The sequence below is a fragment of the Leucopleurus acutus genome (genome assembly GCF_964270905.1).
Source record: "Leucopleurus acutus genome assembly, chromosome: 20".
NCBI lineage: Eukaryota > Metazoa > Chordata > Mammalia > Artiodactyla > Delphinidae > Leucopleurus > Leucopleurus acutus.
Window position 1 is genome coordinate 52,215,771 of NC_139162.1, and position 17,623 is coordinate 52,233,393.

Sequence of the window (17,623 nt, forward strand, 5' to 3'; positions counted from 1 at the left end):
AGGCCGGGAAGCCATGAGGGTGAAAAAGAAGTATAGAGACTCAGAGAAGGACAGATACCCAGAGAGCAACAGAGACCCAGAGAAAGGGGCAGTGACTCGGAGGGGGACAGAGACCTGGGAGGTTACAAAGAACAAGAGGAGAAGGGGACAGAATCGGGGATGGGGTGGGAGCAGATATGCGAGTGGAGAGGGACAAAGGCACAGAGTGAGAGGAAAGGACAGAGCTGGGGCGGTAGTGCAGAGAGAGACAGGATGAGTAGAGGGAGAGATGAGAGAGGGAACTGGAGGTAGACGCCCCCGTGCACACACACACACACACACACACACACACCCTCCCGCTACACACACACACACACACACACACACACAGAGGCGCAGGAAGGAGGCGCAGTCCCGACGCACAGCAGGGTCTTTATTAAGGTGGGGCGGACGGGACGTTCAGGGCGCGTCCAGCACCAGCAGCTTGTGCATGTAGGAGTTCAGCCAGTGGCGGCGCTCCAGGGCGGCCAGCAGCCGCGCGCGCTCTCGAAAGGCCGCATCGTCCGCCAGCGCCAGGCTCCGACGCGACTGGGGGGTGGCCGGAACCGCCCAAGCCCGGCTGGGGGTGTGGAGTCTGCCGGGAGATGGAAAGAGGCGGTTTCCATGTGTCCGGGCCCGCCGCCCGCCACCTGTCCTCCCCGCGGTCTAACTCGAAGCCCTGTTACTGCACTGTCTGTGGAGTGGCTCAGTCTCTGTCCCCTGTCTCTCTGTTTCTCTGTGTGGGTCTCCGTCTCTGTGTTCACCACGTTCGGAGCCTCCTGAGTACAGAGACCGAGTCTGATGCACCTGTCCGGCCCCAGCGCCCTGCGCATGCCTGGCACACACCAAGACCCAATAAACGTTGCTCAAGGAACAAACCCGTTCCTGCTTCGGCTCCTTTCGAGTCTCTCAAAGCCTTTCTCAGAATCCTTGTGTATCTCTTTGTCTTGCTGATTCCCTGTCCACCCCCCATCTCTGTCCTCTCTCTGGGTCTCTGTTCCCCCTTTCTGAGTCTCTGTTCCCCATTCTCTTTAGGTCTCTCCCCACCTCTCTGAGTCCGCACCCTTCCTGGGAGACCTGGATGTCCTACGTACCTGAAGACCCCCGCGGGAGGCAGGGCGGCTCCTGAGGCGGTGCGGTGGCCCCAGGACACAAGTAGCAGCAGCAGCAGCAGCCGTGCTCGGGGGCTCCTGGGTACCTGGCGGGTCTCCATCACCTGTGGAGAGACAGGAAAGAGCTCAGTGAGGCCCGCGTCCTGGCCCAGAACCCCGACCCCACCATCCACCCACCCCCTGCAGCCCGTTTGCGGGGCCCCCTACCGCGCAGTGGGTTCCGGCAGTGAGGCTGGCAGCCCCCTTATATCGCCTCCACAACCCCCGCAGCGGGCAGTGACGCAGACCAGGGGGCTGGGGGCGCCAGGTCACCCCCCCACACCGGCTCATTAGGAGCCGCCAGCGATAATGAGGAGCCGGGGGTGGGGGCCCCGCCGCTGCCTTAGCGGCCACCCACTAATTGGGACCAGGAGCTGGGACCTGAAGAGAATTGGGAGGGGGAGAGACAGACAGAGAAGTGGACACAGGGGGTGTGTCAGAGGGATAAAAATAGAGACCGGCGGAAGGACCATCAGAGCAGAAGCCAGAGACACAGAGAGAGAAAGAGAGACAGGGGGAAGCAGCAGAAGAGGGACTGATGGGGAGAAGCAGAGACACAAAGAGATGAAGTAACCATGACAGGGAAGGACAAAGACAGAATGACAGAGAAAAGGGAAGAGAGGAAGAAAAGGAGCAACAGAGGAAGAAAGAAGGGAAAAGGAAGGAAGAGAGAAAAGAGAGGGAAAGGGACCAAGAGAGCCAGCTAGAGATGGAGGAATGAGGGAAAGAGGACTCAGAACGACAGGAAATGGAAGGACAGCCAGCCTGGGCAGAGAGGTCCAGAGATGAATCCAGACAGTGAGAAAACCAGAAAGAAAGGGTGAGAAATGGGGGGAGAGGGTTGGTAGGAGAAAGCGAAGGGTATGTGTGGGGGGAGGGACGGTGAAGGCAGGTATAGTGACAGGCAAAATCAGGAAAGTCTTAGAGACACTGCAAAGAGGGGAAAGAGACAGACAAGGACCCTGACTACCCTGAGGATGTGTCCAAGCCCTTCCCGGGGAGGAACTTGGGGGTGTTGTGAAGATAAGGCCCAATCCCCCTAACACTGGCTCTTAAGAGGGTGCTGTCTATACAATAGAATGGTAGGCAAAGGTTGGGAAGTCCCAAAGGGCAGTAGCAATCTGAATCTCTGATTGACAGGACATGGGAACCTAGACTCCTAGTTCCCCAGAGAGGAGGGGAACAGAGCCTGGCTCTGGGAAACTGAATTCCTGGATCTGAGGGGAGAGGTCTGAGGGTCCCGACTCCTGGCTCTTGAAGTGGGAGGCTACCCGAGACCTGGATTCTTGGGTTTGGGTGTAGGAGAGGGCAGAAGGCTGGGACTCCTGGCTTCACAGGGAGGAGAGCTTGGTTGGGCCACATCCCTCCACCAAATGATCCAGTCCCTAACTCCCTTCCCCACTCCAGAGACAATGTCCCTTATCTCTGTCCCTTTAAAAATTCAAACCTGTTGCTAGGATCCCAGGATCCCCAGGGTGGGGGTCAGGTGTGTCATGTGCACCCCTGGGACCCTACCTCCTGCCGCCCTGCCCAGAGCCATTCTGCAGCATTCACTGATCTCTGCATTCAGCTCTGCTCACCTGTTGTTATCTTGGACCCCACCGAGCAGGTAAGCGACCCCAAACCCCAAGTGACGCTGTCTCATTTGGGTGTACGCCCACCCCACCTCCACCTGACCACAGACCTAGGCATCTCTGCCCCAGACCAGCCCCTGAGACCTTGAGATCCCAGCTCCATCCTCAATAAACAGAGACCTGAGTCCTGCCCCACAGCTCTTTCCTCCTGAAGGCTGAGGAATCCAGACCCTTACACACCTATCTCCAGAGTTCCCAATTTCCTTCTAACTCAGGACCCAAGAGTTCCAGACACCCATTTCCTTCCTCCCCTGTAATCCAGCCCCCCTCCAAGCTTTGCTCCCTCAAAATTCTAGGCATCTGAACCTTCAAGCCTCTCTTTTCTAAAGAATTAGGAATTTAGACCCACATTTAGGGCCCTCCACCCTCTGGGAGCCAGGAGGCTGAACCCCCAGCAGCCTTCTTGACCAGGATCCAGGAGTCTCCCTCCTCCCCCAGTTACAGGCATTTAGGCCCCCTCCTCCCTCAAATCCAGGCGTTCAGGCCCCCAGCCCCCAGGCCTTCCTTCTGAGCCTCCTCTAATGTAAACAACTGTTGAGTCAAGGTGTCCCCAGGGCCCTTGGAGAGGAAGAAATCCCATGTTCCCCTCAGAGGTCTACACCCTTCGAAGCCGAAGTCAAGGAGGTCTGGGGGCTTGGAAAGGTGTGTTTCTTTCCCAATTTTCCTGGGACCCCTTAGGGAAACAGATAAGGAAATTTACTACGACTCCCAAGAAGCCCTGCGTCTCAGTCTCCCTTAGCTACGGCGGCTACGGCCTCACAGCCTTCAGGGAGTTGCAGGTGGCTTCTTTACCCGGCGCCCCGAGCTGGGCGGAGACGCGGTCTACCCGGAGACCAGTGGGCGTGGCCTCCGGCGTCGCCTCCCTGGCGACTTCTGGCTTTAACCCCTTCCTTCCCGCTCTCCCACTGCTACAGGTAAATTCCAGAGCTATGAAATCCTTCAGCCCGATCCTCTTGCTTCTCGTCTTTCTCTTCGCCTGGCTGGGTTCCAAGGCTGCCCCTTGGGCCTCACCGCCTGAGGGTTCCGACTTCTCGCGGATAGACCACCCCTCTCAGCCCTCCCCTCCTGCATCTGAAAATTCCACTTTCAATGGGCCTAACCCAGAATCCCCCAGGACTGCTTATCCTGAGCCCTGCAAGACACCTCATGCGGTTTCCCCTGAGCCCTCCCCCCTTGAATTCACTGAGACCCCCAACACTGACCTCCGAGAAAGCCCACACCCAGAGTCTCCTGAGGCCCCCAAACCTAACTCACTCAACACCTCAGTATCAGAATCCCTGGACATCCTCCAAATTAAACCCTCCAAAATGACATATCCAGAACCTTCTGAGACCCCCAAACCTGACCCAACTGAAATTCCACACACAGAATTCCCTGAGACCCCCAAACCTAATTCCTTCAAAATTTCACACCCAACATTTCCTGAAACCCCAAACACTGACCCTACCCATACTCCACACCAAGAATTCCCAGAGATTCCCAAATGTAACTCCACTGAAATCTCACCCACAGAATCCCATGAGACCCCCCAAACCTAATTCCTCCAAAACTTCACACCCAGAATTTCCTGAAACCCCAAACACTGCCCCTACACAAACTCCACACCAAGAATCCCCAGAGATTTCCAAACATAGCTCCACTGAAATCTCACATGCAGAAGCCCCTGAGATCCCAAATCCTGACCCCACCAAGACCTTTGACCCCAGATCTCCGGAGACCCATGACCCTGACACCACTGAGACCCCAAATTCTGAATTCCTCCAGACACTCCATCCTGACCCTACCGAAACCCCCCACCCAGCGTCTCATGTAGGCCACAATCCCCACCCCACTGAAATTCCCCAAACAGAATCCCCCACTCCCCCCTACCAAGATGCAACAGAGATTCTCCCAGCCTCTGATCCTGAGAGCTCCACTAGTCTTCCCCCAGAAACACCTACACCCTTCAAGGAAGAAGTTACTGCCCTACATGAGCTGCCCCTGAATCCCAAATCAGAAACCCTTGCAGCCACCCAGCCCGACGCCCTTAAATTGCCCACCTCAGAATCTCCTGGGGCCGTTGACCTGAAAGTCCCCCAGAACTCTAGCCCTAAAGGGCCCGACGCCCTTCCTCCCTCAGCCCAGATTGTGAGGTCCCCTGCTCCTCCAGGGCCCCCCAGTCAGCCGGCCCCTGTCACTCCGCGGGCCCCCCAGCGGCGCAGCCGAGGTGAGAGAGTCAACACTATCATCGTGGTGGAGCGAGTGAAGGAGACTGGTGAGGGACTAGGGCTCGGACTCCTGGGTCTGAGGGAGGAGGGCCCTGGGAGACGGACTCCTGGGTCGAAAGGATGAGAAGGCTGTAAGCCCCTCTTCGGAGTCTTAAGTGGGGAGGAGGCTGAGGGCTGGTACTGCAGGGTCTGAGGGAGGAGAGACTGGGGGCCGGGGCTCCCGGATCCAAGGAAGGAGGAGGGTGGCATCTGGATTCCTGGGTCTGAGGGTGGAGGGGGCTAGGAGTTTAGACTGCTGTTCCTGGGCCTCCTTCCTTCAGGCGTGACCCTGGTGGGGCGTCCCCCGGGCGAGGCAGGCGGGGCTCTGTGCCTATTCCTCGCCGGGACCGGGCTGCTTATTGGCATTTTCCTGCTCCTGTGGTGTCTCTACCGCCGGGCGGCTCGACACCGGCCCTTCGCACACCACCGGCTCCCGAACGACGGAGATGAACCGGGTGAGCCACCCCTGTGGCGTCCCGCTCCTTGAATGCCTGCACGTTTCCTTAACCTGGTTTCGCCTGGCACTTCAGGGCGCCCTACCTAAAAGTACAGGTCCCCATCCAAGGTCAGTAGAAGCCCTGAACCCTCCAGGGTCAAGTTCTGCCCCCCAATCTTCTGAAATTTCACACACACATGTCCAGTTCCGCCCCCAGCCCAGCCGGGAGTTGCCGCACGCTCGGAGCCGCAGTTCCCTACAAGGCCCGCCCCTTCCCCCTCCAGGAGCGCGGCAGGCCCCGCCCCTGCTGCGTGGACGCCACGCCCCCTCGTCTATTCAGGGGTCCTTTAATTCGAAAACCCCGCTCCAATGGAAGGTCGGAATCCTCTTCCCTGTCTCCTCATTGGCCAGCGGCTCAGGAGAGGGGACAGGCCCCCAGTCAGCCTATGGATGACCTCGTTCCTTTGTCCCCACAGTTATGCATTTGGATGCCCCGAAGGACCCCTACAACCTCTACTTTTATGCGCCGGACGCCTGGGTCCCTTCACACATCGCTACCAAGCAGCCACTGCCCACCCCCCCACTGCCACCCAAGCTGCCTCCGCCGCCCCGCGGGGGCCGCCCCCAGCGCCTGGAACCTCTCTCCCCCTCCACGCTCCCCAACAACTTCGTGTGAGCCCCTCAAGACCTGCACCTTCCCCAGACGGAGGAAGGACCCAGAGGTCCTGTCCTCCTGGCCTGCTTTGCTACATAGGGGTCCTCTAGGATAGAGGGTCCTACACGCAGAGATAGATGCTTTAGATATCAGTGGAAAACATATTCTGAGGACGAATAAATCACGTGTTCCCACAGCTAGACAACTCCTCTGGCCTAAGTCCTGGGGGAGGAGAGTGGTTGGGGTCCTAGAATCCCGGATGTGAGGAGGGAGGAGGCTGGGGGCCTGGACTCCTGGGTGTCAGGGAGAAGCGTGTTGGGGACTCCCAAGGCCAATGACGACTGGGTGTGTACACCAAAGCATTTTATTGGGAGAGGGGCAGGGCAGGATTTACAATCACAGAGACAGAGACACAAAGACACAACCCTGCCCCGGGGAAAAGCACCCCTTTTCCCCAGCCCCATTCCCTTTCCTGGGATTCTGTGACTTCTCCTATGTGTGTTCCCCAAATTCTAAGCCGAAATAGGGGAATCTGAGAGGGGAAGGATCCCAGATTTGGAGTCATTTAGCCCCTGAGGGAGGCAACAAATGGCCACTGAGAAAATGAGGGCAGTTTGAAACCACCCAGAAGAATAAAGTGCAAGGAATTGGGGGGAAGAGGAGCGTCTTGAAACCACCATGGGAAAGTTCAATGCCGGTGGCTTCAAACCATTGAGTTGATGGACTTGAGCAGCCACTATTTAGACCTGAAAACCGTGTCAGAAAAAGTGCATGGGAGTGAAGAGAGGCATATTGTTAAAACTGCCATTTTGGTTGTTTCCCTAGGTATTGTGCTAAGCTAGGGAGAAGGTCTTGGGGAATTTGGTGCTGCAGCAGAATGTGCTGGTGGAGGGAGGGGTGAAGCGGGGGGGGGGGGGGAGGGGGGGTGCTTGAAACTGCCATTTCCCCTCAGAAACGCTGGTGAGAATCAATCCCTAGTATGGCAGGGATGGGTGATTAGGTAAACCAACTTGGAAAATGCAGAATAGAGTTGGGAGAGATTTGAAACTTCTAGAGGAAGACCTTGAATTTTTCTGAAAGGGGAGGGGGGGCTGAGTAATCTCAGGGCTTAGCCTGAGAGTCCCTGGGGTTCAAGGAAAGGGGGAGGTGCCCAAAACCACAAGAGAGAGTGAGAGATTGAACGGTCCATTCAAATAAAGCCCTGAAAGGAGAGATTTGAAACCACTGAGGCAGAAAAAGTGGAGAAGGGAACCTTTAGGGGAATTTGGGTATCCTTGAAACTGCCAGTCTGCAGCTTCACTACCCCTGAGAGGCAATTGGGAGGGGAAGAGGATTTGACAGCACTGGGAACAAGGGAGAGTGCTTCTTAGGCCTGAGGCAGGACAGAGAGGACTGGGGTTCCTTGACACTGTCACTCAGGCCAGAGATGTGTGGAATGGAGGTCCTGGAAACTGCCATCCAGTGGGAGGCACATGGTCAGTAGTCCCGGACAGGGGGTGGGGGTCTTGGGGGTTGAACTGTGCTGTGTGTAGCTCCATAGGAGGGAGGGGGAGCAGGGGGTGCCCCGGGGGGCTCAGCCTCATCCTCCATTTCGCTTTCGTCACTGCCAGCCAGCTGGTCGTGGCCAACAAAGCCACATTTCTCTTCGCTCATCTCCTCAGGCTCCGCCCACGGCTGCTTCTCTCCGGAAGCGAAGACCCCGTAGAAGATAACTCCTCCATAGTGCACCAGGGAGGCAATGAGGAACACGTACTGCCACTCCTCCCGAGTCTGGGGAGGGGACAATGGTGAGGTGAAGTCAGAGGACAGAGAAACAGGAGGTGGAGAGAGAACCTGAGTGGAGCGGCGGGGGTGGGGAGGGAGGCCCAGAGAAAGGGAGACCGAGATCCAGAAAGAGGCTGAAAGAGACCCAGAGAGGGCAGGGATGGAGCCCAGGGAGGGTGATGCACGTCAGGAAGGTAATATACACAAATTTGGAGGGCAAGTGGGTCAGGGCCCGTGCACGGACCTTGTGCTTAGTCATGGCACCCACGATGATGGGGCACACCATGCCGGACAACGTGCCCACGCCGTTGGAGATGCCCATGAGGATGCTGGCATAGCGCGGGGCGATGTCTAGATGGTTCACGTTGAACCCTGGAGAGGCGAGCCAGGAGATGTCACAGCCGATTCTCGCTCGAGTGACTCCTCCCCCACCCCTACCTCCCCCCTCCCCGCCGTTTTGCTCTTTCGAGTCAACCTTTTGCGAGGCTGGGAAGTCCCCTTCCTGAGCCAGGAAGTTCCCCACAGAGGTGACCAGAGTTCCCCCAAGGGGCGGATCGGCGGTTCTCACCGGAGATGGCGAAGCCGCTGAAGCCCACTGCGAGGACCAAGAAGGAGATGGCCACGCCCTTGGAGTGCGAGTAGCCGACCACCAGCAGCAGCGTGGCTTCCATGCCAAAGCCTACAGAGAGCCGCTTATCTGAGCGCAGGCCGCCCCACGCCTCTCCAGACCCGTTCCCGCCGCAGTCGACCCCTATTCGCCCCAGTCTGGGCATTTCCACGCCTGTCCCTGGCTTTGTTCCCCATTCTGTCCGCGCCCACCCTAACCAAGCCCTCACCTCCGCAGTGCCTGGCCCTTGACCACGCGCACAGGCTCGCCGCCCCGACCTGGCCCTCCGTGGCCCCACCCACTGACTAGGCCACGCCCTGAAGACGCAGGGTCCAGGCCCCACCCAGGCACCTTCGCACCTTCCCTCTCTGTCCCTATTCATTACACTCTGACCTTTGTCTCTCCAGGTCCCCCCTCTTCATCACCCAGTTACCATCCTACTCTGGCCAGCCTCGTATAGACCCCGTCCTTCCAGACCCAACGTGGTCTCGCCTTTGCTCCACCTGGACGGCCATACCTGCCTTGCCCTTCTACCCCTCGGCCCCTGAGGCTGCCACCTGCCATTCTGTTCCAGCCAAGTCTGGTCTCACTCTGGCTCAGCCTTTTTGGACGCGCCCCTGTGCACGCCCTCTGACCTCTGCCCCTTCCCCAGAGTCCGGCCCCCTAGATCTGCCCCACGGCGCTCTGCCCCTCCCAGGCTGTCCCAGACCAGATCCAGGCCCCGCCCCACTCACCCCCACAGTTCATCAACTTGCGCACGTTGGTGGTGGACATGATACGGCGGCTCCTGAGGAAGTCAGCGATCTGGCCTCCAATGGGCACGATGATAGTCATGACCAGGTGAGGCAGCGCTGACACCAGGCCCACCTGCGCCAGCGGGTGTACAGGGAGGGGGCTCAGGGGCCACGGGCCCGGGGTCTCCACGGCTCAGGTACCACTGGCTCCTCCCTGTGCCCCGTTCCAACCCCTTGGGATCCAGGTCCCTCTCCTTCTCCCCTCAACCCCCGCCGCTCCCTCCGCATCCTCCTTTCTGGGCCCAACCTTGCTGATCTCAAAGCCGAACACTTCTTCGAAGTAGGCGGGCTGGGAGATAAGAAGCAAGTAGAACGTCCAACTGCGGCAGAAGTTGGCCACGATAATGGCGTAAACTGGCATGGACGTGAAGAAGCGCCGCCAGGGTGTGTTAAACTTCTGTGGTGGGCGAGAGGAGGGACGGCTAAGACAGAGAGCAGGGCTGGGCGCTCTCCGTGTCCCTGTAGGGCTCCCGCTATAGTCCCGCAGAGACCCAGGTTTCCCGATCTCACTAAAACCTCCAAGGACGCAGGGTCGCCAGCCTGACCACGTCCCCATGGGAACGTTGGCGTCCTAGCCTCACAGTAACACTTCAGGGATGCAGAGGTCCCGACTCTACAGTGGCCCTCAGGTTGGCAGGTGTCCGGAGACCACGATGACCTTCAGAGACTCATAAATGTGGACCCAAGAGTCTCTTTCCATCCAATTACGCCCCCTAATTCTAGCCTCACCCACCCCAAGGTCTAAGCAAAACCTCACATTCTAATCCGCCTCTGCAGGTTTAACCACGCCCATCAGTGGTTCCGCCCACCTGGCCACCTCGCCCTGCCCTCAGCACCTGCTATTGCCGTTCTCTCCGGGCTTTAACCCCACCTCCTAGGTTCTAGCTCCATCCACCTTGCGTTCCCATCAAGTCTCCTCTAAATGTCTATGGAAGCCCACCAAGATCTACATGCAGTGCGGGTTCAAAGCCCATTTTTTTCCTGCGTCCCCGCCTCGATATCTCTCCTCTCCCCACCACGCCCCCGCCCCGCAGGTTTGGGCCCGGACCGTGACGGGGTTCATGAGTTTGGCGCTCTCGCCGATGGCGTCCTCGATGTACTTGCGCTCCTCCTCGGAAATGCTAGGGTGCAGCGCCGGAGACTCGTAGGAGACAAGCAGCCAGAACAGGTACCAGAATATCCCGAAGCTGCCTGGGGGGGTCAGGAGGGGGATGGAAGCGAGGTGACGACCGGCCTCTCTCTGCCCCAGCGCCACCCGGACCCAGGCGTCCGGGCCCCTCACCGTAGACGTAGAACACAGAGCTCCATCCTGAGTACTGCACCAGGACCCCGGCGAGAGGCATCGCGACCACTGCCCCAGCATAGGAACCTATGGGGGACGATACAGGATGGAGAAGAGTCCCATTCTCCCTCAAATGCAATAGAGCGGATTCCCAGCCCCCACCTTTCTGGGACACAGATGCACAGGCCACAGCCCCTCCTCCCTCAGATACTTCAGTCTGGGTCACCAGCCCCCTCCTCTCTCAGACCCGGGAGTCCAAGCCCTCAATCCCCTCCTTCCTCAGACCTAAGAGTCCATACTCCAGCCCCCTACATCCTCAGACTCACAAGGCTGGATCCCAGCCCCTTCCTCTCACCGCAAAAGGCTGTTGTTGCCAGGCGACTCCGCTCTAAGGGCGGGGCCCATTTGCTCCAGATCCCGTGGCAGGCGGGGTACGTGACCCCCTAGGGAGGAGAAAGCCAAAGTCAACGAGAAGAGGCGGAGCTAGAACGGCGGCGGGGGTCATAGGGGGCGGAGCTTTACCTCTACCAACCCCTGCAGGATCCTCACGAAGATGACACAGCCATAGTGGACACGGGCAGCCGAGGGGATCAACATGTTTAGAGTGGAGGTAGCCACAATAGCAAAGCCAAAAACCCTGATAGGAAGAGTTCGTGGTCCGAGAAAAGAGTCCAGCTATCCCGCCATACCTAGGATTCTGCCCTTTCCTCCCACAGCAGGCGAGGCCCTGCGCCCCCCGAACCCCAGGCCCCACCTTCTCTGTGACCCCCACCTTCCACAATCACAAGCCCCGCCTTTCTCTAGGACCCCGGTCCAGAACCCAGGCTCCTCCCATTTTCCCGGAGTCAGACCCCAAATGCAAGGCCAAACCCTCTAGCTCCACCCACACTCTGCCGCCCACTTTGAGACCCCCACCCCATACCTGTTGGCTGCGAATTTTTGGCAAATAAATCCTCCAGGAATCTGGGTGACAATGTAGCCCCAGAAAAAGGAGCCGTGTATGAGGCCAACAGTCTCTGGATCCCAGGTGAACTGAGCTTGCTGTGGGCCAAAAGTCACATCAAACCAGCATCTCTGCCCCAGGTTCTGCTCCTCCACCAATCAGCACCCACAGACAGTCCCTCATCCAATCAGCAACAAGGATCCCCTCTCGCCTTCAAAACACCTGCCAATCAGATCTCGTGCCACCTACCCCCAACTCCGCTCCTCCATGTTGCTGGGACCGCACTACCTTAGCAGTGGGGCCTGTTGCTGCCTAGAAGCCTAGCTCTGCCTGTTTCCCTGTCTCAGGGTCCCTTCTCTGAATGTCTAGGGGCCCATATATGGGGGTGGGGATTCTTTTTCCACTTTTAACCAATGTACAAACCGTTTGCTGATTGACCAGGCTGGGGTCTAGGCAGGGACAAGAAGTAGCCAAAGGGTCGGGCCTGATTGGAAGGGAACAAGGGGTGGGTAGGCCACAGCCCAAATCAGGAATTTTTTTCTGAGGCAGGGTCATGGCCTAGACCGAAATTAAAATAGGGAGAAAGTCTGAAATGAGGCGGGGCTTTAGGTAACGACCAGAGCAGATGGGGGAGGGATTTAAGCAACGGTGGAACTTCAGAAAATCCAGAATCAAAATTCACGGTGGAGCCTGAGTTGCGCCTGGGATTAAGATGCAACACTGGAACAGTTGTGGGACGCAGGTGTAGTAAAGTTGCTAGGAGGCCCAAAATGGAGCAGGGGCAACACATAGGGAACCTAATGACGGGCAGTCTGCATTTTGAAATCAGAGACCTGAAACAAATAGGGGCGGAGGTTCATTTAGATAGGGGCGGGGCTTAGGAAGGGAAGAGCCCCGAGATGAGATGGAGCTGAGGGGGCAGCACAAATGGGCGGGGCTACTCAGGCTGTGGTGTGGAAGGGACGTGGTGTGGGCGGGTGTGACGTCATCAGAGGGCGTGGGCAGTGTTATCAGCAGCCTGAGGTAGCGCCCGCCCTGAGCTACCTGCACCACCACGTGGCCCCCGCGGTGGGTCGTGCTGTTGTTGACCATGGAGACAATGGCCACGCCCAGGTTGCAGCGGATGCCGAAGCTGATGCAGAAGCCCAGGCCGCTCATGATGGCGATAATGTAGCGGCGAGGGAGACCAAAGCAGGTGCAATCCACGACCGGCGGGTCCCGGGTCTGCGTCGTCACCGGGCGCCCATCAGCACTCAGTTCCAGCGTCTCTGCACCTTCCTGCCGCTTCTCCAGAAGACTGAGAGGCAGCAAGGGTCAGACACGGACGTCCAGTCCCCAGCCCCCTCCTCCCATGACACAACAGTCCAGGGCAAAATCTGCTTTTCAAGACCCGGGATTCTAAGCCTGCACTCCCTCTTTTCCCAGAAGTCCAGCCCCTGACTCCCTTCTTCCCCTCTGGATCCAGGAATCTGGACCTCGGTCTCAATTTCCCTCAGATGAGGAATTCGCACCCTCAGGCCCTTCCTCCCTAAGACTCGAGTGGGGAACTCCTCAGTTCCTTTCTCCCCCAGCCATGTCACCTCTTGACTCAGTTGTTTTAGACCCAGGCTACCCTTTGCGATCCAAAACCCTGTGACCCCAGCCCTCCCCGCCAAGGTCCAGAGACACTCTCCAGCCCCCTTTTCCAGATATGAGCCTGTTTGAGGAAGCAAAAGGCGCTAAGGAGATGCTTCAGCAAAGGTGTCAAAAGAACAGATGCTTCTCAGCCACGTCTGCTATATATACGGTCCCCCCTCCTCCCCTGCCCCCTGTGGCACGCCCTTCCCTGCTTCCAGGCAGCAGTTGTGGGCCTGCCATCCAACTGACTCCATTCAGCCACTGAAAGCCCATTCCCAGGGATTGGGGGTGCAGAGATGTCCAGGGCACTGGAATCCAGCAGCCCAGCTGGATATCCCTGGAGAACCTTGAGTTCAGGCTGTCAGCCTAGGGGGTAGGGAGGAGGAGTGGTGGGAGGTGTCCTGGCAAGGGACAGATGGCCCTGGTAGGGGGATTGGCTCAGTCCCCAGCGAGGCTCTCGCCCCCGCCTGTTCTGGATCCAGGATTGAGTCTGTGATGACGTATAGGGTACTTGGAGGACCACCTCAAATCCAGAGAGAGGCTGCAGGGAGAAAGAGGTGCCCTGAGACAGGTGTGGAAAGAGTCAAAGGGAGGGCTACAGAGACAGGGTGGGGAGCGCAGAGGCTGAGAGAAAGAGGGTCAGAGACACAGAGGAAGGAGAGAGACCCAGAGAGAAGGGGACAGATATCCAGACAGAGAGAGACAGACATCCAGTCAAGAAGAGAATAAGACAGGGGCAGACACCCTGAGAGAAGGTGGGGGACAGAACAAAGACCCTGAGAAGGAAAGGGACAGAAACCCAGAGAGGGACCCAAAGTCAGGTAGGGACAGAAACCCAGGAGAGAGAACATAGAGGCAGAGACCCAGAACGCTGAGAGAAAGATGGAGAGACTATAGGAGCGTGAGGAGAGACAGACTAGGGATATGACTTGTGAGGTGCGGCCCCACTCCGAGGCGGGTAGGCAGCCAGGGGATCGGGCTGGATCCCAGGAAAGGGCTAGAACAGATGGAGGCGAGGGAGACTGGGACGGGGGAGGAAAGAACAGCCAGACGGTCTGGGAGGAGGCGGGTGGAAGAGATGAGAACAGCAGCCCTCCCCATCCTAGAACTTAAGGAAGTGGAGGAGGGGGTTAAGAAACAGGGGGTGGGTGGAGAAAACGACGGGGGAGCTGACAGAACCTGGGGGGATGCGGAATGAGACCCTGAGCAGAGAGTTAGAGAGAGGGGAATGGAAGTCCCCAGAACGAATAGCACAGGGTGGTAGGGACTGCCCCCCATCAGAACAGGCCAGCCAATGAGATTAGAATTGGACCCAGGTTGCTCTCACATGCTATTTGACTCTGAAACTCAAGATATGATTGCAGCCCCTGAAATGTGATATTCATTGCTAATACTAGGACATAGATCTTAGATCAAGGCTTTCTAAACCGAAGGAGGCAGCCTCAGTATTCCATACCTATAAAATGGGGGCAGGAGTAGAATGTGAGGTTACAAAGAGGGAACTTCAAGGTGATATTATCATTTCAGAAGAAGAGAACCAGGGATGTAGAGATGAAGGTGGCCCCAATGCTTCACAGAGGACAAGAACAGAGAGGGGAGACGCTGGATGGGGTCTCTTTCCCTCTCTGGAGGCCTGGAACTCAGGTCTAGGGACTTGGTGGTGAGGAAAAGCAGCACTTAGGAGGCAGGTAACCAAAATGAAAACGGTGTCTCAACCTCCCTCTCTGGGTCTCTGCCTCTGCTTCTGCAGATTCTCAGTCTACTCCCCTCTCCCCCTTCCCAGGTCTCTGTCCTCTTATATCCCTTTGGTTCTCCCTTATCTTCCTATTGTACAACTGAGGAGACTGAGGCTCAGGAAGCGGAAGTACCATGTCCAAGGTCACACACAAGAGTAGCAATGGGGCCTGATCACTTCCTGGCCCTCAGCACCACCCCTCCCAAGGCCTGGCTCTCAGAAAGGAGGTATTTTGGCTCCTGTCTCTCCTGTATTCCCCTTCCCCCCCCCCTTGTCCTTGTCCCAAGTCACCTGGGTTACCGTGTGTTTCCTGGTCTGAGGGAGTTTTCCACCCACTCCAGCATCACTCATCTCGAGGAAGTCTGCAGCCTCCATCCCAGACTTGGTAGGGAGACTGACCTGGGTTTGAATGATGCCATATTTACTCAGCCATTGTTTTCCCCCCCTTTTCCAAGTGTGCCTCAGTTTTCCCAGCTTTGTCTAGAGGATTAAAAGGAATCAGGGTGTTATGTCCAATACAGGGCATTCCCCCCCTCTCGCCAACCATCAAAGTGAACCCCTGGATTCAGATGTTCTTCTGGGCTCAAACTCCTTGGTGACTGTCCTGGTGGGAGCCCTGAACTCTGGGGTCTGTAGGGGCTCAGAAGGCAGCTCAGAGAGGTGACGGTAAGGCAGAGACAGATGGAGAGAAACCTAAACACAGAGAAGCTGAGAAACGGAGACTGAGGGAGAGCGCCTAAGAAACACATCCCTCCCGCTGCCGTCCCCCTTCCCAGCCCCTCCACCAGCACGTCTCTCTCCCTCTCCTGACTTCACACTGATGTATTTTGAGAAACTCGTGAAAGGAGGTGAGAAAAAGGGTGGGGAGGGGCTGGAAGATTAGGAAAAGAAGGGGTGAGGTTATCTCATCTCCCCACCCCTCTCCCATCACTGTCATCCTCCTGCCCCCTCCCTTCTGTCCAGCTTTTTTCCCATCTCTCACGTTACTGGAGGGTGGGGTAACTTTGGAGCTAGGAGGTGATCTGCAGCAAGCAGGACTAGTGTTAGACTTAGAGAAGGACTCGCATGGTCTAGTGAGCTGGTCAATCAAAGATGGGATCAGAGCTGTGGGCCAAGGGGACCCAAGGGTCTGAGGGAATGGAGGCAGGGGCATGGTACTGATGCGGCCATCTCCTCCCCGCACTGTGGCCAGATATTTTTAGGCTTCTCCGCAGCTGAGTAATTTCTCTGACTTGGAGCCAGGGCTGGGGTTGGGGGTGAGGGACTCGGGAGAGGTGTCCAGACTGCTCTGGGGACACCCAGGTCACTGGGGTCATCTCCTTGGCTGGAAGGAGGTCTCTCTGAGCTCTAGCCTGTACCCTTTGGGAAGTCTGTCTTACCCCAGGAGCCTAATTTTTGGCCGGCAGCTCCCTTCTCCACTAGAGACCCAGGATACCCTGGCTTCTTCCTCCCAGCTTAACTCTCCTCAAGGACAAGGACCAATGGGCCCCAATCCGATTTAGCTTCAGATTAAGCCCTCAGAGATGGAAACTGACAAACACACAGAGATGGAGAGACCCGGGGTGGAGAAATAAAAACCCAGAGAGGGTCAGAGACCCAAAGGAGAGGGTCAGAGACCCTAGGGCAGGGAGTTGGGGGACAGAGATTCAGAGAGAGAGTGACAAAGACCTAGACAGAGGGGTTGTAGAGAACTAGTGAGAGCAATGGCCAGAGAGCGGGACAGACTCAGAGATAAAAGGAAACAGAGACCTAGAGAGAAGGAACAGAGATCTCAAGAGAGGAGCCAGAGAGAAGATAGGTGAACGGAGACCCAGAAGCGGGGGAGGGAGTCAGAGACCCAAACGAGGGGGATATATAATCCCAGAGAAAAGAGCAGAGCCTGGGATGGGGTGGGGCGCAGAAGAATGATGGATGAGACAAGACTAGGGAGAGCGGCGCCGTCGGAGACTGAGGGAGAAAACTGGACAGATGGGTGCCCCCCCCACCCATGGGTATCGTCTGTCTAGCTGTCCGACTGCGCCCAGGTGGGAATGAGCGTCCTCCTCGGACCCTAGCGCTCTTCCCCGCCCAGGACCCCCACCGTGCTCACCGGTGCAGCCTCCCGAGGGCACGACCCGCCAGCTTCCGAAACTCCTCCTGGCGGAACTCCATGGTGGCTGCCCCTGCTGCTGGTCCCTCCCCCCCCCGCCGATCCCCCCGCCCGCGGGCCCGGGCGGCCGCGTCCGGGTACCCGGGGTCCGCCCCGGCCCGGCCGGCCCCGCAGCTCCGCTCGGGGGGAAGGAGGCTGCGAGTGCGGGCTGTCTGGGGGCTGTCACTGGACTCAGCGTCGGGGGTGGGGTGGGGCAAGGAGAGGCCCCGCCTATCCATGCTAGACCCGGCCCCTTGTATTCTAATCCCGCCCACCTTTCGCAGCTCCCCAGGCCGGTTCGTGCCCCGCCCTTCCACTCCAAGACCACGCCTCTGGGTTCTGAATTCACTTGTCTGGGTTGTATCGCCCCCAGTTCTGTTCCTTCCCGGAGTTACTCCCCACTCATCCATCCCCCACCAGCTCCTTCTACCCAAGATTTTCTCTCCTCCCCATCTGAGATTTGCTCCCCCCAATTCATTCCCCCTAATTTCGTCCCCGCATTTTCATTCCCTACAGTTTCATCTTCCTCTGAATTTCCTTTGCGTTTCATCCTCCCAGCCCTATCCCTCCGAATTTCTGTGCCCTTCAGTTCCACATCCTGCCCAGCGCCCTC

The 17,623-nt window shown here is 57.7% G+C and overlaps 3 protein-coding genes across 3 annotated transcripts; 1 reads left to right on the top strand and 2 right to left on the bottom strand.

Moving 5' to 3' along the window:
• Positions 1 to 438: 438 nt before the first annotated feature.
• On the bottom strand, positions 439 to 1,231 carry PTH2 (parathyroid hormone 2; the record flags this gene model as incomplete). The annotated part of the gene is made up of 2 exons (XM_082862139.1): positions 439 to 613; positions 1,113 to 1,231. 2 exons carry the CDS (start codon positions 1,229 to 1,231, stop codon positions 439 to 441), a joined length of 294 nt encoding a protein of 97 aa, XP_082718265.1.
• A 2,501-nt stretch (positions 1,232 to 3,732) lies between these two features.
• Positions 3,733 to 6,161, top strand: GFY (golgi associated olfactory signaling regulator; the record flags this gene model as incomplete). The annotated part of the gene is given in 4 exon segments (XM_082862263.1): positions 3,733 to 4,287; positions 4,424 to 5,057; positions 5,331 to 5,504; positions 5,962 to 6,161. Coding segments are annotated over 4 exon segments (1,563 nt in total).
• Positions 6,162 to 7,616: 1,455 nt separating this feature from the next.
• Positions 7,617 to 17,033, bottom strand: SLC17A7 (solute carrier family 17 member 7; the record flags this gene model as incomplete). Its single annotated transcript, XM_082862370.1, has 12 exons — positions 7,617 to 7,910; positions 8,149 to 8,276; positions 8,473 to 8,583; positions 9,246 to 9,378; positions 9,553 to 9,702; positions 10,354 to 10,496; positions 10,588 to 10,674; positions 10,943 to 11,030; positions 11,110 to 11,224; positions 11,510 to 11,628; positions 12,575 to 12,827; positions 16,972 to 17,033. 12 exons carry the CDS (start codon positions 17,031 to 17,033, stop codon positions 7,617 to 7,619), a joined length of 1,683 nt encoding a protein of 560 aa, XP_082718496.1.
• Positions 17,034 to 17,623: the final 590 nt, after the last annotated feature.